Raw genomic sequence first — 20,389 nt, 5'->3', positions numbered from 1 at the left:
TCACACTTGCGGTACATTTCCCCCGCATATGCTCGTCATATGACGCATACGTGCGGATGTAAGTGGACATCACACGTGCCGCATGCGTGACGGCACGTGCTGATCATTGTGCCGACACAATTTTATCTCGGTTGCCCTGTGATAGCACACAGTTGGCACAATGTGCGGGCAAACTTTTAATAATCGAGGCAGCAATCTGTCGGCTGTTGGACGGCCCGAGCGCAAAATTTTGTTATTATTCGTTTATAAATCAATATATAACGAAATAAATAACAAAATTACGTTAATTGATGGTAATTATATACAAGTATTATATGTAACATAATCTTGACGATTGTTAGTTGTATTAGAAAATAAAATTTGTTAATTAATTTATTAACGTATTTATAAGAGGGATATAACCCGCTTTTGTTAATTGATAATAAACATTTAAGATATATTTTGAATTATCTATATTATTATATATATATTATATTATAATAATTTTTATTGTTAAATTAACAATTCCCTTACACATAAAGTATTAATAAATATGAATTTTTATTGTTAATAAACTTTGTCTTTATCGTTAGATAATTTGAAAAATCAAAAATTTAATTTGAATTTCGCGTCGTACCTGTGATCCCGGCAATTTTATACTTGCCGGAAAATCGGTCAATTTCGCTCTTTTGTTTTTGACGTTTCGCGCGTGAAAATAAAGAATCTCTGTTTTTCTTTCCCTTTTTATAATCATTTACTTTTCTTTTCTACATATTCTAACAATAGATGCAAACCATCCTCACTCAGTTCTGAAAAAAAATTAATTTCTGAAATACTTTCTCTTTGTCGAGGTACCATCATCTTCTTGGGAATTGCTGAACGTAGCTGCTCTTCTTCTGGAACATCTAGCTGTCCACATCAAAAACAAAAAAAAAAAAACGAGTTCAAAGTTACACCAACAAAAAAGGTATACATTATGTAAAGATATTTAAATTTATATCTTATTTCATGAATTAATTGATTACTTTGATTTGTATTTAATGAATTTTTTTTTCTTCATGAATATTATTATTTTTATTTTCAGAGATGTGCTTTTATATTGCACTTTCTAATTATGCAAATGCGTAAACTAATCTAGTTGTATTTAGAGGCTCAAAACTTAAAAGTTCAACGGAACACAAATGCCATTATAAAACTGCACCTCTGGACTGGAAAACTGCAGCTAACAGGATATTTACAGTCAATCTCTTCGGTAGCAGTTACTCGATAAGGGTATAACATTTTACCCAATTGTCTACAAGTTGTTTAGAAAGTAATAGCTTTGGTACTTTTTGTTAAGCTTGATCCTGTTATCAAGTTTATATGAAAGCTTGCATGCGCTTAGCCAGTTATACATGTATCATAAGTGATGTATCTCTTAAGTGTCTGTTACTCAGTAAATAAACAGAATTTGGCACTTTTCAGAGTGCCAGTATGTGTCAGATATAATGTTATAATTAGAATTCAGTCTTATTGTTCATATACTGAGTAACAGACAGAGTTATTATTAGTTTGTGTACTTGAAAAAACTGTCAAAAAACATGCTCTTAATAACTACAACTATAAGGTCCCATTACAACAAAAGATTTTAACGAATACACCCTGGAAACTAGCTTAGCGGGTGTTGTCTTACAGGTCAACTTACTAACCAATGAAGCTACATAAAAAGTTTTAAAGTAATAAGTTTCGCAATGACTGACGAAACCAGTATGCCAAATTTTAGAGTTCTACATCAAAAACTGCATAAATAACAGAAAAATATCATGAGACTGGCTTTTATGTTTTACGAGTGATAAGTTTCAATCTTTATTAAACATGCTAATGATACAGTTTTTGAAGGAAAGCTCTAAAATTTTGCATGGACATTTTGAAAGTGATTGTGAAATTTTTTGATTATTTATATCTCTAAAACGATGTAGTCAAATGCTTTAGAATTTTACTTGGTAAAGAATTTGACTCGAGCTTAAATGTAAAAACCAATTGTTCTTAATACTTTTGCTTCCTTTTATAGGGGTAACGTAGCACGTCGTTAAATGTCTTCCCTATAAATGTATGTCATACTGATATATATATATATATATATATATATATATATATATATATATTCTGTGAAAAAAATTGAAAGCAGCCTTCGAATTCTATAATAGAAACATAGGGGAGTCTGCAAACTTTTGGACAATGAACTATCCAAAACTTATATAATTAATTATGTATCGAAACAGCCTTATACATTAGCAGGCAGATTACACTGTATATTAAAACAATATTTTATTTATAAGACCTATAAATTTAGTTGGAGGAAGCTACGTGGCAATGAATTAGAAGCGGTTTTTTCACACCTAGTCACTAAAAACTACAGTGCAAGCAACATAGATCTCATCATCAGCCAACTTAAACATTCAGACACAGCGTTTAAATAAATTCTACACCTAGACACCGAAAACCACGGTACCAACTACCTAGACGTCGTCATCGGCCATCCTGTACATCTGGACACCGCGTTCAGATAATTTTTACGTCTAGACGCTAAAAATCACAGTGTGAACTCGAATAATGTTTACACCTAGACACAAAAAACCATAGAGCGCGCTTCCTACACCTCGACATCGGCTACCTTGTACATCTAGACATCGTGTTTAAATGATTTTTACACCTAGACACAAACAACCACAAGGCACGCAAACTAGACCTCGTCATTGGCCACCTTGTACATCTAGACAACAAGTTTAAATAAATTCTACACCTAGACACCGAAAACCACGGTACCGACTACCTAGACGTCGTCATCGGCAACCTAGTACTACTAGACGCCGTCCTCGAATAATTTTTACACCTAAACACAAAAAACCACGAAGCGCGACTACTACACATCGTCATCGGGCACCATGTACGACTAGACACTGCCCTTGAATGATTTTCACACCTAGACATCAAAAACCACAAAGCGCGCCACCTAGATCTTGTCATCAGCCATCCTGTATACCTAGACCCCGCATTCAAATGATTTTTACACCTAGACACCAAAAATCACGAAGCGCATCACCTAGATGTCGTCATGGTCCTTAAAAATTATTTAAGGTCCTTAAATAATTTTTACACCTAGACACAAAGAACCATTTCATCTAGACACTAAAAACCGCAGTGCAAACTACCTGGACGTCGTCATAGGCCACCTAGTACCCCTAGACACCGCGTTTAAATGATTTTTACACCTAGACACTAAAAACCACGGTACGAACTACGTAGACGTCCTTATCGGCCACCCTGTACATCTGGACACCGCGTTATAATAAATTTTACACCTACACACCAAAAATCACTAAGCGAACTACCTGGACGTCGTCCTCGGCCACTCTGTACACCTGAACACGGCGTTTGGATAATTTTTACACCTAGACAAAAAAAATTGCAGTGCAAACTACCTAGGCGCCGTCCTCGGAAAATTGTACACCTAGACACAAAAAAATCTACACTGCGTTCAAATGATTTATACACCTATACACAAAAAAAACAGTGCATTACCTAGTTTCCGTCATCAGCCACCTTCTTCAACTAGACACCGCCTTTGAATGACTTTCACACCTAGACATTATCAAGCACTAAGTGCGCCACCATAATCTCGTCATCGGACACCCCGTACGCCTAGACACTGCGTACAGATCAATTTTACACCTAGAAACAAAAAACCACAGTGCGCGTTACCTAGACCTCGTCATCGGTTACCTTGTACATCTAGACACTACCCTTGAATGATTTTTACACCAAAAACCACGGTACGAAATACCTAGACGTTGTCATTGGCTACCTTGTACAACTGGATACCGCGTTTAAATGATTTTTACACCTGGACACTAAAAACGACAGTGCAAAATACCTGGACGTCGTCATCGGCAACTTAGTACACATAGACGCTGTCCTCAAATAATTTTTACACCTAGACACAGAAAACCACGTAACGCGCTTCCTACACCTCGTCCCCTACACCCCGGCCACCTTGTACATGACACCAAAAATCATAGAGCGCATCACGTAGACGTTGTCATTGGCAGCCTTGTACATCTAGACACCGCGTTTAGATGATTTCTACACCTGAACACCAAAAACCACGGAGCGCCTCCTAGACCTCGTTATCGGCTACCTTTTACATCTAGACACCGCGTTCAAATGACTTTTACACCTAGATACCAAAATCCACGGTTCAAACTACCTGGACGTCGTCATTGGCCACCCTGTATACCTGGACACCGCGTTCAAATAATTTTTACACTCAGACACTAAAAACCACACTGCAAACTACTTGGACATCGTCATTGGCAACCTAGTACACCTAGACGCCGTCCTTGAATGATTATTACACCTAAAAACAAAAAACCACAAAGCGCGCCGCCTAGACCTCTTTATCGGCCACCTAGTTCCTATAGAGGCCGTCTTTAAATGATTTTGACACCTTGACACAAGAAACCGCAGAGCGCGCTACCTAGATCTCGTCATCGGCCACCAGGATACTCTGTACACCTGGACACCGCGTTTAAATGATTTTTACACCTAGATACTAAAAACCAGGGTGCGAATTACCTAGGCCTTGTCATCGGCTACTTTGTACACCTAGACACCGCTCTTGAATGATTTTTACACCTAGACACTTAAAACAACAGAGTGAACCACCTGGACGTCGTAATTGACCACCTTGTACCCTTAGACGCCGTCTTTGAATGATTTTTACACCTATGTTCCAGAAACCATGGAGGGCACGACCTAGACATCGTCATCGGTAACCCTGTACACCTGGACACCGCGTTCAAATGATTTCTTTACCTAGACATATATTGATGTCTAGAACATATAGCATTTATAATCTGCGTTACTTTATGTAATAGAAGTATGTGGGAAAGCAATATTCAACTACACTATACGTATAGCTTATAAGTGGCAAACTTTATGGTCTTCACGTTTTTCTGTCTAGAGAATGCAAAATCGCACATCTTTCATTATTACATAAATAAAATCGGTTTGTTGCTTATATTTTTCTGGAAATCTTAATAAAGTATAAGCTACTTGATATAAGCTACAATTTTTGCAGCAGGTTAAATGACGGAAAAACAATAATGAATAATAAATCCAACTACATTGCATGCGCAGCTAACTTAACGGTCCTAATATTTGTTTGGAGAATTAAGAGATGATTCGAGCATTCTGGAATCACACATCCATTTATTTTAAAAATGACACACAGTTATTCTGCCAATATTTTTATAGAATAATAGTTTAGCATAAAAACATGCAAATAAGTCAAAAATTAATTAAAAACAGTAAAAATATGCATTTTATCTGTATACTGTAAAAATCTGAACACTAATATAGAAGTAAATAGTGTCGCGGCGCCGTGACTTCATCTGCTATTTAAACTCGCCCTTGTGGCGCTACCGCGCAACTTGATACATCCTTTTGAAATCAATAGAAATATCAAAGTTCTACAGAAGGTTTCAAAGTATATAAGATTATCTTTTCATTCATTATGCGGTAAAAGAATCTAATTAGTTCTGGCATGTGTAGCGTGTGGCTGTACGGAAAGCGCTAAGATGCTTGCTAACCTATGCAGTATAGTATAGTATATAGCGCTTTTAACTGTTTCGATACAATTTTTTATTTTACGTAATGCATTTGCATTACGAATTTTTTCCACGCATTCGTAAAAACGAACCAACACTTATAAAGGTGTTTCATCAGCTTTTACTATGTTGAACAAAGCTAAAAGTCATGTTATATTAAGTATTTGAAATCGGTTTACAGGAAGCTAGATCAAAACTAACTTTCCGTCCCGAGTTTGTTAACTACATCATCTAATATAACGTATGGGTTTCCACTGCCATACATTGTGTAAATAAAAACCTTACGTACAAATCCATGCACTTGTGCTTTACACCTCTATTAATTATTACGTGTTGCTAAGTGTCATTGAAACATTCGTGACTATAATTTTTGGTTTGAAAATTGGCATTGTTTCTTTAAAAATAAATAATCCAATAAACACATTTAAAGAATTAGGAGTGGACTACAGAAAAACGTATTGGATCTGAAAATTTGACTTCTCATTGCGAATTTGATTTAAGTATCAAGTCAGCTAGTTTTAAAGATGAAAAGTTGAGCCTAATTTTGTTTGTTATTAGCGTTTGATAAAAAAAAAATATATATATATATATATATATCATCATGCACTCATCAACTATAATATCAAGCATCAAGGTTTACGCCACGTCGTGTCATTAATTAATTCAAACACTGCGTCACTTAAATCTTTACTTCAGGCACGCCAATCCATTTCGTAAACGAAACTTCCTGGCAAGTCGAGGTTAGCCTTGCCAGAAAGTGCTACTTGCGACACATGTTTAAAGTAGAGCACAAAAAAATGAAAATTTTTCCTGCCAACATGTTATTATTAGAATGGGTTTTTCAAATTTATTTAACTAATCTTTCGATGAACATTTTTTAGATTATAGTATATTGTGCAACTGGGGGGGGGGGGGGAAGGGCTATTTCCAACGAGGGTGAGATTTGAGCACGAGTTGGAGTCGAGTGCTCAAATCTCACCCGAGAAATTGCCCTCCCCCCTTGTTATACTGTACTTATTTTGACAAGTGCCTGTAAAGGCCTGTTTTCATGCATATAAAGTGTATGGTAAGTTGATCATTTTAAGTCATTAGCCACTCTCTTTCAAAATTTTTAAAATTCTTTAAAATTTTTCAAAATTTGATTCATTTTAAGTGTTATTGAGTAGCAGGAGGCAATGGCCATTCTCACCCGCACGCTCAAAATGAACAGCTTGCCATTTATTTCAGATGGATGGAAACGGGTATTTTTCATGCATGTATTAAGAAAAATTATATAACTCATGAAGAACGTATTTTGATGCTTAAGATAATACATACTCTGAAGTGAATGTATAGAGTTTTGAAAATTACTATAAGAATAAAAATACTGAAGACACATTTGAGAATCACGTTTTTAGTGTACTATATCAGCACAACTTACTTTCTCTATTGTCTCAGAATTCGAGGAAGGTATACTTAGGAACGCAGACAAACACGTAGCTATAATCTTTAAAATAAAACCTTCCTCAAAAGGTAAAAGGTAGGCAAGTATAAACTGCTTTTTATTTACTATTAATTTTGTATTTGATGATGATATAATTCATTCAAATAATTATTTATATAAGTGTCAAACTATGGTAAAAAATATATGAAATCAAATGGTTATATGGCAATTACGTATTTCGAATAAATTTATTAAATTATTCTTTAATACGATTTATAATTTCATTGTTTTCCTAACGTCATTGTTAATTTACTGGCGGTATTCTACACTACTCTGAACATACTTGATAAACCCGTCGCTTAATAATTATACGGTGAGATAAAAAGAATAATTTTTCATTTTTCAATATCTGCTTTATTATTAATGATGTTGTGTTTCACTAAATTTGAAAGACGTTATAAGTTTATTTGACAATGTCATTAATATTTATCAAATCAAACAATTCACATTAGGAACTATCAACCGACGGGATTATTAAGCATATTCTTAGTAGTGTAGAATACCGCCAGTAAATTAACAATGACGTTAAGAAAACAATGAAATTATAAATCGTATTAAAGGATAATTTGATAAATTTATTCAAAATTATACGTAATTGTCATTTAACTTTATTTCATATATTTTATTACCATAGTTTGTCACTTATATAAAAAATTATTTGAATGAATTATATCATTATCAAATAAAAAATTAATAGTAAATAAAAACCAGTTTATACTTGCCTACCTTTTACCTTTTGAGGAAGGTTTTATTTTAAAGATTTCACGAATTTTCAAGGGTAATCAGTAATTATAATTAAAACTATCCTTTCGATAGATATATTACTAATGTATATACCTCACTAACTTAAAAGAGAATCATCAAACTGTTGTTAAAATAGTGAGTATTAGTTTTAGTTCATAAGCAACCGTCAAATAAGATTTGTAAAATAAATAGATGTAAACGCTAGAATCTATCTCCACAGCAATACCTACAACCAGTATCCACACATACCTCATAAACTAGGGAGTGATAAGTGACCCCCGAAACCCTTGAGTAACGAGTTTCGACTAATTATGCTACAAATTCCCAGGTACCTTGGAAGCTGTTGTTGTTGCGATATTCGTGTTCTGCGACCCCAAAAACCACCGAGTAACGAGTTTTGACTAATTATGCTACAAATTCCCCTGATACTCTTGAAGACGACATTGTTACTGTCCACCCTGGGCACCAGGTACCTCGGAGGCTGTTGCTGTTGCGATATTCGTGTTCAGCGACCCCTAAAACCCTTGAGTAGCAAAGCTGGACTCATTCTAATAAATACCTTGCACCGAATGCGTCTATTTATTGTATATACATTTTATTTCTAATACGATTTGATTGTTTGCGCCACGGAAGTTTCGAGGATAAGAACGGAAGTTGGAAGAAGAAAAAAAATTGAAAAGAAAAACACAACACAAAATTTTGGTCAGCTATAGAATGATAACGGATCGTTCATTTTTTACGAAACTTTTTTTAAATAAAAGTTCTTTTAATATCTTTGAAAGTAACATTGATTCATCTGATAAAACAACGTATTTTAATAAGATATAAATGTTTGAATATTTTGTAGAAGTTAGAAAACTCAACTTCAAAGAATATAAGGTTGCGGTGCGCCCAACAGCCCGTATAGTACTCTAGTACTTGCCATCGGGGGCGCTACCGCAAAGAATGTTAAACGAAAGAGGCGAGGCAATTCGAGGTAAGGCAACTTAAAGTAAGTCTTTATTTACATAGTTTTTGAAACTGATGAAAACTAAATTTTGAATACTAACAATATTAAGATTACACATTTCATGCATTACAGTTCTCTACTTCATAAGCTTCATGTCAAGATTAGCTTAATTAGGGGAAAAGCTCTGATCCTGATTTCCAGTTACGTTACTAATAGGTATCAAAGTGTAAAAATAGATGGTTGTGTAAGTGATAACCTACTAATAAATACTGGTGTACCACAAGGTACGATACTTGGTCCACTGTTGTTTATATTGTACATAAATGATATACTTCAAATGATACCTCAGGAAGCTATTCTATCATACGCGAACGATACTGCTATAATCGCAATAGGGGATAGCTGGGTGAAAGCCCAAGATAACATGAATGATTATTTGTTAAAAATACACAAATGGCTTGGGGTAAATAAGTTATCATTAAATGTTGATAAGTCTGTTTGTATGACTTTCGGTAGCTATGTCGACAGCGTTCCTAACCAAATAGATATAAAGATACAGGATAAGAAACTAGCTAGGGTTGAGAACTACACATATCTTGGGATAGTCTTTGACTATAATTTAAAATGGGATATGCATATCTTATATATTATTAAGAAAACTAAATATCTTGTATATATCTTTTATAAAATTGCGAAAACAATGCCAACTGAAACTTAGAGGATTATATACTATGCCTTTTTCCATAGCATAATAAGCTATGGAATCATAGCTTCGGGTGATGTATATAAGAATAATAGAGATTTAATACAGAAAATACAAAAAAAATAAAAATAATAAATAAAAATAATTTTGTCATGCAAAATAATCCACTCAATCTCGAACAATTATTTACGCTGGAGGCCTTGAAATTGTATTAGAATGATCTCAAAACGCAATACCTCAACTCATCTAGTATTACTACAAATAAAAGCATTATCGTACCTATAAGCAAAAGCAGAATTAGTGATAAGAACTGTTATATTAAAGCGATCTCAGTGTTTAATACGCTACCAAACAATTTAAAAGTTTTAGAAATAGGAAAATCAAGTCAGCTAAAAATAATTAAGGAATGGATAAAATCTAATTGTTGATATCTAAAAATATGTATATAATATTATTTTTCCTGCTCTCTAGATAAACTGTTACAAATGAAATGTATTTATATGCATATGACGCTAAAACTAAAGCAAGAAAGTAGTAGTATGGAGGCTACTATCTTTGTGTAAATGGAGGATAATTTTTAGTTTTTAAGTAGTTTTTAAGTATTTTTGTTATTTTTTTATATCTTGTAATAATTTATGCCAGCCCTGCGGTCAGATAACCTCGTTTATCTTAGCAGGAATGCGGAGTTTGTATACGTCTCTGTATTTTCGTTTCTGATTAAATAAATAAATAAAAATATTTGCCACGAAGAGTAGTGCAGTTTAGATTTTGTGGCAAAGAGTAGTGCAGTTCAGATTAGCGTGGCAAGGAGTAGTGTAGTTCAGATCCTTGCGGCAAAGAGTAGTACATTTATGTATTGTACATTTATACAGTAGTATATTTAGATATATATGTGTACCATGGGTGATAATAACGACTCTCACAGATTGACTAGCAGCTGGGATCTTGTTTTTGATCTAATAAAGCCGGTCGTTAACGTTCTTTCTATAACGTGCATTTGGTGCATTCAAATCAATTAAACAAATATGAATGCAGCCAGTATAATGTTGTAATAATCATGCAATCTTTTTTGGGAAAAGTGTACATTAGGCTCTGCCATGCTATGCTTTGCCATGCTATGTACTGATATGCTATACAGCTGCTGCGCTGAACTGCTCATGCGCGTGCATAGTGTCACAAAGTCATTTTCCATTCGACGTGTGACATCAGAATTCTAGTTTTGGCTTATTATATTTGTTATAATTTTAATCAAAGGTGTATTACTGATACGATATTCAATTTCAAATAGTTACCAAAAATAGCATTACTAAACAGCTTATCCTGGGATCTTGGATTTAATGAAAAAGATTACCGAAAATGACCGTCTCGAAAAACAGCCGATACTCGATCGTTTTAGGAACACAAACCGTCGCCACGTGTTCAAATGCGATTTAAACTAGCTTAACCTAAATAACATTGCACATAGAGCTAAATGAGGCTATAATTCGCATTTTGGCAAAAAACGCTGAACGACACATCATCACGCACTCAACACATCCGAGCAAGAACTAACACGCAATCACAATCGGCTTGACGCTAAAAAACGGTCACCACCATGTCACTGAATGCAGAGTTGGTCGGTAGAGGCTGCAGAGGTCGGGTGTCGGTGCTGGGCTGATGACTGTTGTATGCTCTGCGACGAAAGATGACGAAATGGGCGACGGTACAGCTGATAGTCAGCGGTCTGCACAATGATGATGGATATTGGACTAGGATAGTGTGGTTCTAACCTCAAACAGTGAACACAGGCAAAGAGTAGAACCTTGGCTCAACGACAAAATGACACGTCGTGATGAATATATCCAATTGTAGCCAAGAAAATCTACTTCACCTGCAACCAAAGTATCTCGCACCAGAGTGCAAAAATCCTTAAGCAAGCGTGTACAAAGGCTAAGCTTTGCCAAATCGTGTATCGCACTTACCAGCCTAGAGAGAGAGACAGAGAGAGAGAGAGAGAGAGAGAGAGAGAGAGAGAGAGAGAGAGAGAGAGAGAGAGAGAGAGAGAGAGAGAGAGAGGGACTCACGGGTTTGCCGATGAACGTCGCGTTGCGGCTGTTGGACGGGCTGGTTGCTCTGAGTTGTATCTCGTCAGCGTCGTTCGGTTGGTGGCCCACCGAACTCCTCGTCGTGGCGTTGGCGAGAGCTGCAGGCACTAAGTTGCCTAAGCCTGGGCACGATGTCGTGGCCCTCGGCCTGACGGTCTGGTCTGGAGCCGCGCCCTTAGAGATGAGCCGCTCTGATGGCTGGCTGGCTTCCGTGGTTCCTGGCCACGTGTGGTCGCTACCAGAGTCAGGAGTCGATAGAGCGAGTCGCGCTTCTCTTTACTGATCGATAGTCCTTCTTCGATCGATTCGGGGCCCTTCGGATTGCTTCGTACAAAATTGGCTTTGCTATCTCATTCTCTCTTGTTGCGTGTTTAATAGTCAGCGTCAACTATTGTCACGCTGCTTTCCTTTTGCCCCCCTCTCTTTCTTTTTTACTTTACTTCCATGCTTCGCGCGCGGCACCTGCCGTCTCAATAGTCATCGCAATGCGTGTTTGTATGTGTGTGTGCGCGCTACGCGCGCGTGTATGTGCTGGATTTATGCCGAGCTGTTGTGAGGGCATATGCACTGTCACAAACTATCTCTTTATGTTCGAATCAGGGACTTGCTATATTGTGCTCTCACTCACCTTCCGTGGATGTGTCGATGTATTATTGTAAAAAAGATTCTCTTATTTTAATTTAAATTCAGGGTGCCTAGCGGTAAGTAAGTTTGACTTTAGTTTTAAATAATATAATCTTCGCTTACTCGCTTTCCTCTCATGTGCCGATATATTATTATACACAACATTCTCTATTAGTTTTGATTACTAATACCGCGGATTACTTTTACCGTGGTGCCTCTGAAGTTAGTCGTTGGGAACCGACAAGAATAATCGTGACCCTACCACTAAAGCCCTAGCAAAAGCAACATAATGTGCATGTACTGCGTTTATGTGGCCACACGCACTGGGCAGAAGCGCCGCCAGCGCAAGCACATGCTGCGGCCGAGACCCGACTTCGATTAGCGAAGTCACTGCCGAAGTCAACGCCATAATGCCGTCCGGCCGACGCCACGCCGTGGCGAGCGGGGAGCGCGCCCCCGGTCGCCATTCTGGGTTCGGCCGCCGAGTAGAGCACACGCCTCGTAATCTCTCTGTGATATTAAATAATAAAGTCTTCGAAGCATTAGCTTTAATAACCGGAGTGTTTTATTGCGGCGTCTTTCCTGTGTCCCGCCCTTCAGCAATAGCGCGTGAAATCTAAGGAAGAAGAGACTCTCGTATTCCAAAGTGGTGACCCCGAACAGAAAACGCCGCGGAGTCGGGCACAACGCCATCAACCGACGCTACTGTCGCAACGCTCTATCTCTCTCACTCTCGGCGGCCGGCCCTCCTTTCTCTCTCGGCGTACCGCGCGGAGCCGAGAAAGAAACTTTTACCGCATCCGACACACGGCCCGTCGCAGCCTATATACAGCTCGCGGCGGTAGCCAATTTTATTTCATTTCGACGCTCTCGGGAGTAACAGTGTCGTGCGCGGTGGCTCGTTATAAGCCCGGTGCAGCGCTCGAGGCTAGCGGAGTACGCAGCGATCGCCACGAATTTAATCTGGTGGTGGCTCGCCTCCCGCAGGACGTCGTCCAGGAGCTGTCGGACATCATCCTGCATCCGCCAGCCACCGGCCGCTACGGGGCTCTCCGAGTCGCTCTGCAGCAGCGACTGGCCATCTCCGCTGATATACAGCTCCACCAGGTGCTGAACGAGGTACGCCTGGACGACCGTACACCGTCGCAGCTACTACCGCCACATAAGGCGCCTCGCCAACAAGGCCATCTCCGACGAGGCCATGAGGGTTAAATGGCTGGACCTCCTGCCATCCAACACCAGCCGTCTGTGCCGAGTCCTGCCAGCCACCTCACTCGACGAGCTGGCTCACTTGGCTGACCTCGCCATGGCTCCAGAACCGCCAGTTCACGCTGTCGCAGCTCGCCAACCAACACCGCCCTCGAGTGGCGTTTCTTCAGGCACGGCATCGCCTCAGCCAGAATGCGAGACCTCGACGCTGCAGGCCACGCTGACGCAGCTCCTGACGCACTCACAGAGGCAGAGCAAGCTTCTCGAGTCCATCGTCAACGCAGCAAACAACGGCGGTTCTAACAGCAACAACAACAACAGCAGAGGTCGCGTCCGCTCGCACTCACGCCCTCGTCCAGCCCGTCCAGCTACCGCAGCCGCTCCAGTATCGTCCAGCACCGGCTGGTCATCATCGCAAGTTCGGCCAGGAGGCCACGCAATGCAAGCAGCCCTGCGCCTTCCAACAAGGTCAGGGAAACTAGACGCGCCCCCGCCCATGCAAGCCCAGGCGGTTGGCGCACCTACAGAGCGCCGCTTGCACATCGTCGACAGAACATCAAAGCTCCGATTTCTGGTGGACACGGGCTCGGCGGTTTCCCTGTTACCACGCACGTTTTTCAAGGAGGTGAGAGCTCGTGGTCCGCTTACTCTCAGCGCAGCCAACGCTGCGGCGATTAGCACATTCGGCACACAAACAATGGCTCTGGACCTCGCTCTGGCTAGACCTTTCGAGTGGAAATTTATAGTTGCAGACGTCAGCAACCCCATCATCGGCGCAGATTTTCTGGCTCAGTATGGCCTCGCGCAGACGGCTCCTCGACGCTTACCACTCACACCACTCAACTGGCACGCTGCTACCAACGCAGGTGTTCTTCGTCGCAGTCAACATCTCTGCTGACGTCGCAGAAGGAGTTTTCGCTGACCTGTTGAGAGACTATCAAGATCTAGCTTCTCCAGGCAGCACCGCCATCTCACTGCCAAATCTCTCCGCTCTCCATCACATAGTGACGAACGGACCTCCAGCTGCAGCACGGCCACGCCAGCTCCACGGGGAGCGTCTCGAAGCGGCGCGCGCCGAATTACGTGTACTTTTAGAAATGGGCATCGTCCGACTTTCGGATAGTTCCCGGGCGAGCCCTCTTCAGCTAATCAAGAAAGCCGACGGATCGTACCGCATCACGGGCGACTACCCTCAGCTCAACAGTCGTACCGTTCCAGACAGATACCCGCTTCCGGTTATAGAGGATCTTCTGCTGGAGCTCCAAGGCAACATCTTTTCAGTTATAGATTTAAAGAAGGCATTTATCAAGTTCCTATCGCACCTGAAGACGCTCATAAGACGGCAATCATTACTCCATTTGGCCTTTTCGAATTTACCAGATCTTCGATGGGACTTCGCAACGCTGCTCAATCTCTACAACGCGCAATGGATCACCTTCTGCGCGACCTACCTTTCGCACGGGCATACCTGGACGACATAATCGTGGTTTCCTGGGGCAGAGAACACCACCTCGAGCACCTCAAGTCTCTTTTCGCCACGCTACGCAAGGCGCACATCAAGATCAATCAAGATAAGTGCACGCTGGCCAAGAAGGTGGTGACTTATCTCGGGTATCGTATTTCGAAGGATGGCTGTAGTCCACCACCGGGCAAGGTCGAGGCAATCCAGGCTTTTCCGCAGCCGGCTGATACATCACAACTCCGCCGATTTCTTGGGCTGGTAAACTACTACAGGCGATGCATTCCTGGAGCTACACGCCTCCTTGCACGCCTCAACGATCTGCTCAAGCTTTTGTCGCAGGGCAAGAAACCATCGCCTCTCAACTGGACTAAGGAAGCTCAAGATGCATTCAAGAGGACTAAGCAGGCGCTCGCTGACGCCGTCACAACAACGTTTCTGCGCCGCGACGCTCATTTACGGCTCTACACCGATGCCTCCGACGTCGCCATCGATGCAGCCCTGGAGCAGCACGACCATGACGACATCTGGAGACCGCTGGGTTTCTTTTCCAGAAAGCTCTCGGACACCGAAAGGCGATACAGCACCTATGATAGGGAACTTCTCGCCGCATTCGCCTCGGTAAAGCATTTCTGCAGCATACTCGAGGGGCGCCCTTTCACGCTATTTACGGACCACAAGCCGCTATCTCTCGCAGCACAGCAGCCCCCAGAGAAAGCATCGCCTCGTCAGTCAAGACAGTTGGACTTCTTATTTCAGTTCCAAATGACCTTGGCGTACGTCAAAGGCTTCGACAACGCCGCTGCAGATGAGACAGCAAACTTCACCCTCTCAATATCGAGAGCTCCTCCCTGTACTGCGCAGTGGACGGAAACGTTATCCGGCCTTACATCCCCAAGGAGCTGAGGAAAACTGTCTTCAGGGCACTCCACGGCCTCTCGCATCCAGGCGTCCGCTCGACCACCCGTACAATCACCCAGAAATACTTCTGGCCACACATGCGAAAGGAGACCACGCGCTGGGCGCGCGCTTGCGAGCCATGCCAGCAAGCCAAGGTCCATCGGCACAACAGAGCAGCTCTAGGAGACTTCACGGCCCCGGACGCGCGTTTCGACCACCTGCACCTGGACCTTATCAAGTTACCGTCGTGCTCGGGTCTACAGTATTGCCTCGCCATTTATGACAGGTTCTCCAGGTGGCCGCACGCCATCCCTCTTCCAGATCAGCAGGCAGACACGGTCGAGCGAGCCTTCTTCGAGCACTGGATAAGCTCGTTCGGGACGCCGCTGACAATCACAACGGACCAGGGCCCGCAGTTTGAGGCGCGCCTTTTCGCCGCCCTCGCCAAGATCATCGGCGCCGACCGGGTGCACTCAACACCCTACCACCCGCAGGCCAATGGGCTGGTGGAAAGGATGCATCGCACTCTCAAGGCCGCCCTCATGTGCTGCGCTCCAACACCTTGGCCGCAGCCCCCCCCCCCCCCAGCCGTCCTGCTGGGCCTCAGAACGACGTACAAAGAAGACCTGCAGGCATTTCAGGCAGAGATGCTCTTCGGCACCACGCTTCGAGTATCAGGAGACTTCTTTGTGTCAGCTAGCCATTGAGACGTCAACGCACTGGCCTTCGCCGCCGAGTTGCGCACCCTGTTCGGCAGGCTGCGGGCAGTCCCAGGGTCCAAACACCTGCCGCCTCGCACGCCTTTCTTCCACGGCGACTTGCGCACCTGCACGCACGTTTTCAGGAGGGTCGACACAGTCCGCTCAACGCTGCAGCCGCCCTATACGGGGCCGCAAAGGGTGCTCCGTCGCATCGATGAGCAGCAGTACGTGGTCGAGATCAACGGCGAGGCCAAGACCCTGTCATCCAGCTCCCTCAAGCCGGCGTACCTGGAGGTAGCCGACCAGCAGCCCAGCAACGCCCTGCTCCCTGCGAGGGCTCCACCAGCATCGAGTCCTCCACTTGCCGCGCCATCGGCGCAAGCTCGTCCTACAGCAACGCCCGAGGCAGGGCTACCTACACAGGTTTCTCCAGCAGCTTCCGAAGCAGGGCCATCCACGCAGGCGCACCCAGCGCCCACGCCACCCGCCCAGTCGCAACCAGCTGCGCCGCTACCTGCCCCGGCGTCTTCAACATCTCCGCCGCCGCCTTTCCCCGCCAGTCCACCCCTCAACAGGCCCAGGAAGACGGTTTTGTTCCGGACGCAGGACACATCCGGCACTGGCGGGGAAGTAGCTGTGGCCACACGCACTAGGCACAAGCGCCGCCAGCGCAAGCAGACGCTGCGGCTGAGACCCGACTTCGATTAGCGAAGTCTCTGCCAAAGTCAACGCCATAATGCCATCCGGCCGACGCCACGCCGTGGGGAGCGGGGAGCGCGCCCCCGGTCGCCATTCTGGATTCGACCGCCGAGTAGAGCACACGCCTCGTAATCTCTCTGTGATATTAAATAATAAAGTCTTCGAAGCATTAGTTGTAATAACCGGAGTGCTTTATTGCGGCGTCTTTCCTGTGTCCCGCCCTTCAGCAATAGCGCGTGAAATCTAAGGAAGAAGAGACTCTCGTATTCCAAATCTATACTCTAAGCATTTACTAAGGTAAAAGCACCAGTAGTGGGACAAAACAAAATTCGGGACCTGTAGAGGGACACGGGCGAAAGATTAACGTTTCTTTTCAAAGTAAAGCTATGAATCATTAGAGGAAGAAATTTTATTTATTATATAAGGTATCAACTATTCGAATAAACTTTTCAGTGCACCAAATTTAGAGCCAAAATTAATTACGACGCTTTTATCAAAAATGTGTTTCGAGGGCGACGGCAGACGATAACGAATCAAGGAGGTTTCACTGATTCAGGAGGATCGAATTTTGCGTATAAAAAAATATTTCATTCTAACAGTACTAAAGTAATTCTTTTCAATTATGGATGACACACTAATTAATATAATTCACGTTGTTTTTAGTGAACAAAATAATTATTTTCTTTGAAATTAAGTGTCTAAGTATGCCTCTCATATTTTGCAGCAGGACCAAAACTGAGATACGAAAAAGTACACAATTTTAATAACATTCAGCAACTGAAACGTACTTTAAAGTATATTAAACAGTTGTTTTAATAACAATTAATAATATAAAATCGAATTTAGCTGGGAAAAAATGGAATTTACATATTTCAAAGTTCCTTGATTTTGCTTGTAATTCTAACCTCAAAAAGTGAGGTTACGCGTCTCTGATTACCACTTTTCCGATTTTTAATTTATCAATTTAAATAAACTTTAAAAGTATTTAGATTGATTAGTATTGTCAAATGAAACGAAAAATGGAGCTTTTATGTGTTTGTATATAAAAAAGTAAGGAATAATAACACTTAATAGTTGTCCCAGTACTGGGTCCAAGTGCCTGTCCCGCTACTACGGTTAACTCGAAAATCGTGTCCCGCTACTACATTCATCGACTCTTTTATTAAAATTATTATTTATCAGCATAGAAAAGACTTAAAACGCAAACTTTTTTCTTTATTCGATAGGAAATTTCCCTGGCTACATGATAGTATTATGCTTTATTTCCAATTTTGCGACTCAATCTCATAATTTATATTTTTTCCGAAGGGCTATATTGAAAATGTCCCGGTACTGGTGCTTTTACCTTATATTGTAGAGTCGGATTATGCTGTACTGCACTCTCTCTTGACTCTCAGACTCCAATGTAAGCATATGTGCTGACTATTGGGATTTATATACGGCATAATGTATATCTATAGCGTATGCAACATGCCGTCGATATACATTATTTACTGCTTTCTGGTTCATTTTTTTACACTCTTGTCACCTAGTGAATTGCAACTAGGTACTGCATAATTCTTTAAACGTCTTCTACTAGCTGTTCATCTTCTACATATGCAATAAAATATGTGGTTATAGAAATATGTTTCCATAGAAAACAAAATTTATAACAAATCGCTATGCTCGTCAATGCCAGCGTCTCGCTTATCCAACTTTCATGAGTTGCCACGAGAGCTCGCAACAACAGTGTCATATCCCAATACGGCTTCCGCTAACTTCGAATAATTTAACATATCATAATTGTACCTTACCATGTAAATTATAAATCATTTATAAATATTTTTCAAAAATTTATTTTGTACTTAAACAACTTTTAAGAAAAACATAACACTAGATTGTATAAAACTTGAAGGTGACGGTCACTGGAAATGCAATTCCAAAAGACTACGTGTTAAATGATCAAACATTTAAATTCCTATAACTTTTTTTCGTATAGTATTTAATTTCATTGATATTTTGACGGTATTTGGTTAACGACAATACTTCCTCAAACGGTCAAGCATGTGTAATAATTAGGATTGTAACAATAATTCTAATAATTTCTTCAAATATACGGGCATGTTTGTAAGAATGACAACATATAATCAAAAAATTAAATTACAAAATGTTAAGCAAAACTATTTAAATGAAATATTTTATAACACACGCTATTTTGTTGAAATTATCATATAGTTGAAATTATTTCAACAGATATAGGACAGCTGCGTTTAGTATGGAACTGCTCGGCAAATTTCGCTATAACTTTATGATAGGAACCATAGACATTTTTTAACCTGTATAATTTGTTTAGTGTCATAGGGGTATTTGATGTTCTATATAGTAGCGGCGTCAATTTCTCGAAATAGCCAAAAAGGAAATAAAAACATAAGTTAACTTTTTTGGGATATTAGAGAAGTCTTGTTCAGTTTGGAACGATATGAATATTTACAAAGATTACAATATATGTACATTGTAAACGCCTGAAACTTATTAAAATTATGTGCTTTGTGTTACAAAATTTTGATTAAGCCAGTTTACCTCTATTTGGCGACGATTTTATTAATGTTTCCTAAACGAAAATTGCCCCAATTGTGCAAAAACAGTTAGCCGCCACAGACTGCCTAGAAGATGTGCGTAAGTATTTGCAATTGATATAAAGATATCTACAAATAGCAACATTATATATTATATTTATCGCATGTAAAGCTGGTCCAGGTGGAAAATATTTATTTATTTATTTATTTAATCCAGAGTTATTCAAATTTACATTATTTACATAAACTTATACAACAATCGCAGATTCTACAGTGTTGTGATTTGTCCCAAATTACGCACTATAGAATCACATCCTGCAGAGAAAAATAATATTTCCTGTACGCAGGTCCATATACAATAACAAACTAAAAACTGAACTAAAACTAAATATAATTCATTCCTGATAGTATATTTCCCAATCCGACTTCAGACCAGGAACTACAACCAAAATCATTTATCCAATCATTCACACTTAGTTTGCGCCGTTAGGGTTCATTTGAATTTTCTAACGCGCAATTTTAACATGAATATAATATGAAATTTTTAACACTTATAGTTATATAATCTATCTATTCTGCCTGATTTTAAATAGTATATTTTAGCAATTGCTTAACTTGTAGTAATTCAATTCTTTGTATTTTATGTTTAACT

At 40.7% G+C, this 20,389-nt stretch overlaps 1 protein-coding gene across 7 annotated transcripts in view; it reads left to right on the top strand.

Moving 5' to 3' along the window:
• The window catches only part of LOC100118566 (coiled-coil domain-containing protein AGAP005037), a 1,551,999-nt gene that overhangs the window by 1,434,446 nt on the left and 97,164 nt on the right, over positions 1-20,389 (top strand). For 2 of the 7 annotated variants that reach the window (XR_004345134.1, XR_004345131.1), the window contains one exon: positions 8,702-8,830. The exons of 2 other annotated variants lie outside the window; for them this stretch is intronic. Coding sequence is in view for 1 of the 5 variants with exons in the window: in XM_032601341.1 (XP_032457232.1) it covers positions 831-946; positions 1,064-1,091 (144 nt within the window). In the remaining 4 variants the exon portion in view is untranslated. Of the gene's footprint in view, positions 1-830; positions 947-1,063; positions 1,252-8,701; positions 8,846-8,935; positions 10,256-20,389 lie in introns of those variants that run through there. 3 more of the 7 variants (XR_004345133.1, XR_004345132.1, XM_032601341.1) reach the window with 3 other exon arrangements.

Source organism: Nasonia vitripennis, assembly GCF_009193385.2.
Source record: "Nasonia vitripennis strain AsymCx chromosome 1 unlocalized genomic scaffold, Nvit_psr_1.1 chr1_random0005, whole genome shotgun sequence".
Classification (NCBI taxonomy): domain Eukaryota; kingdom Metazoa; phylum Arthropoda; class Insecta; order Hymenoptera; family Pteromalidae; genus Nasonia; species Nasonia vitripennis.
The sequence above is the reverse complement of the archived record's forward strand: the minus strand, read 5'-3'. Positions and strand labels throughout refer to the sequence as shown.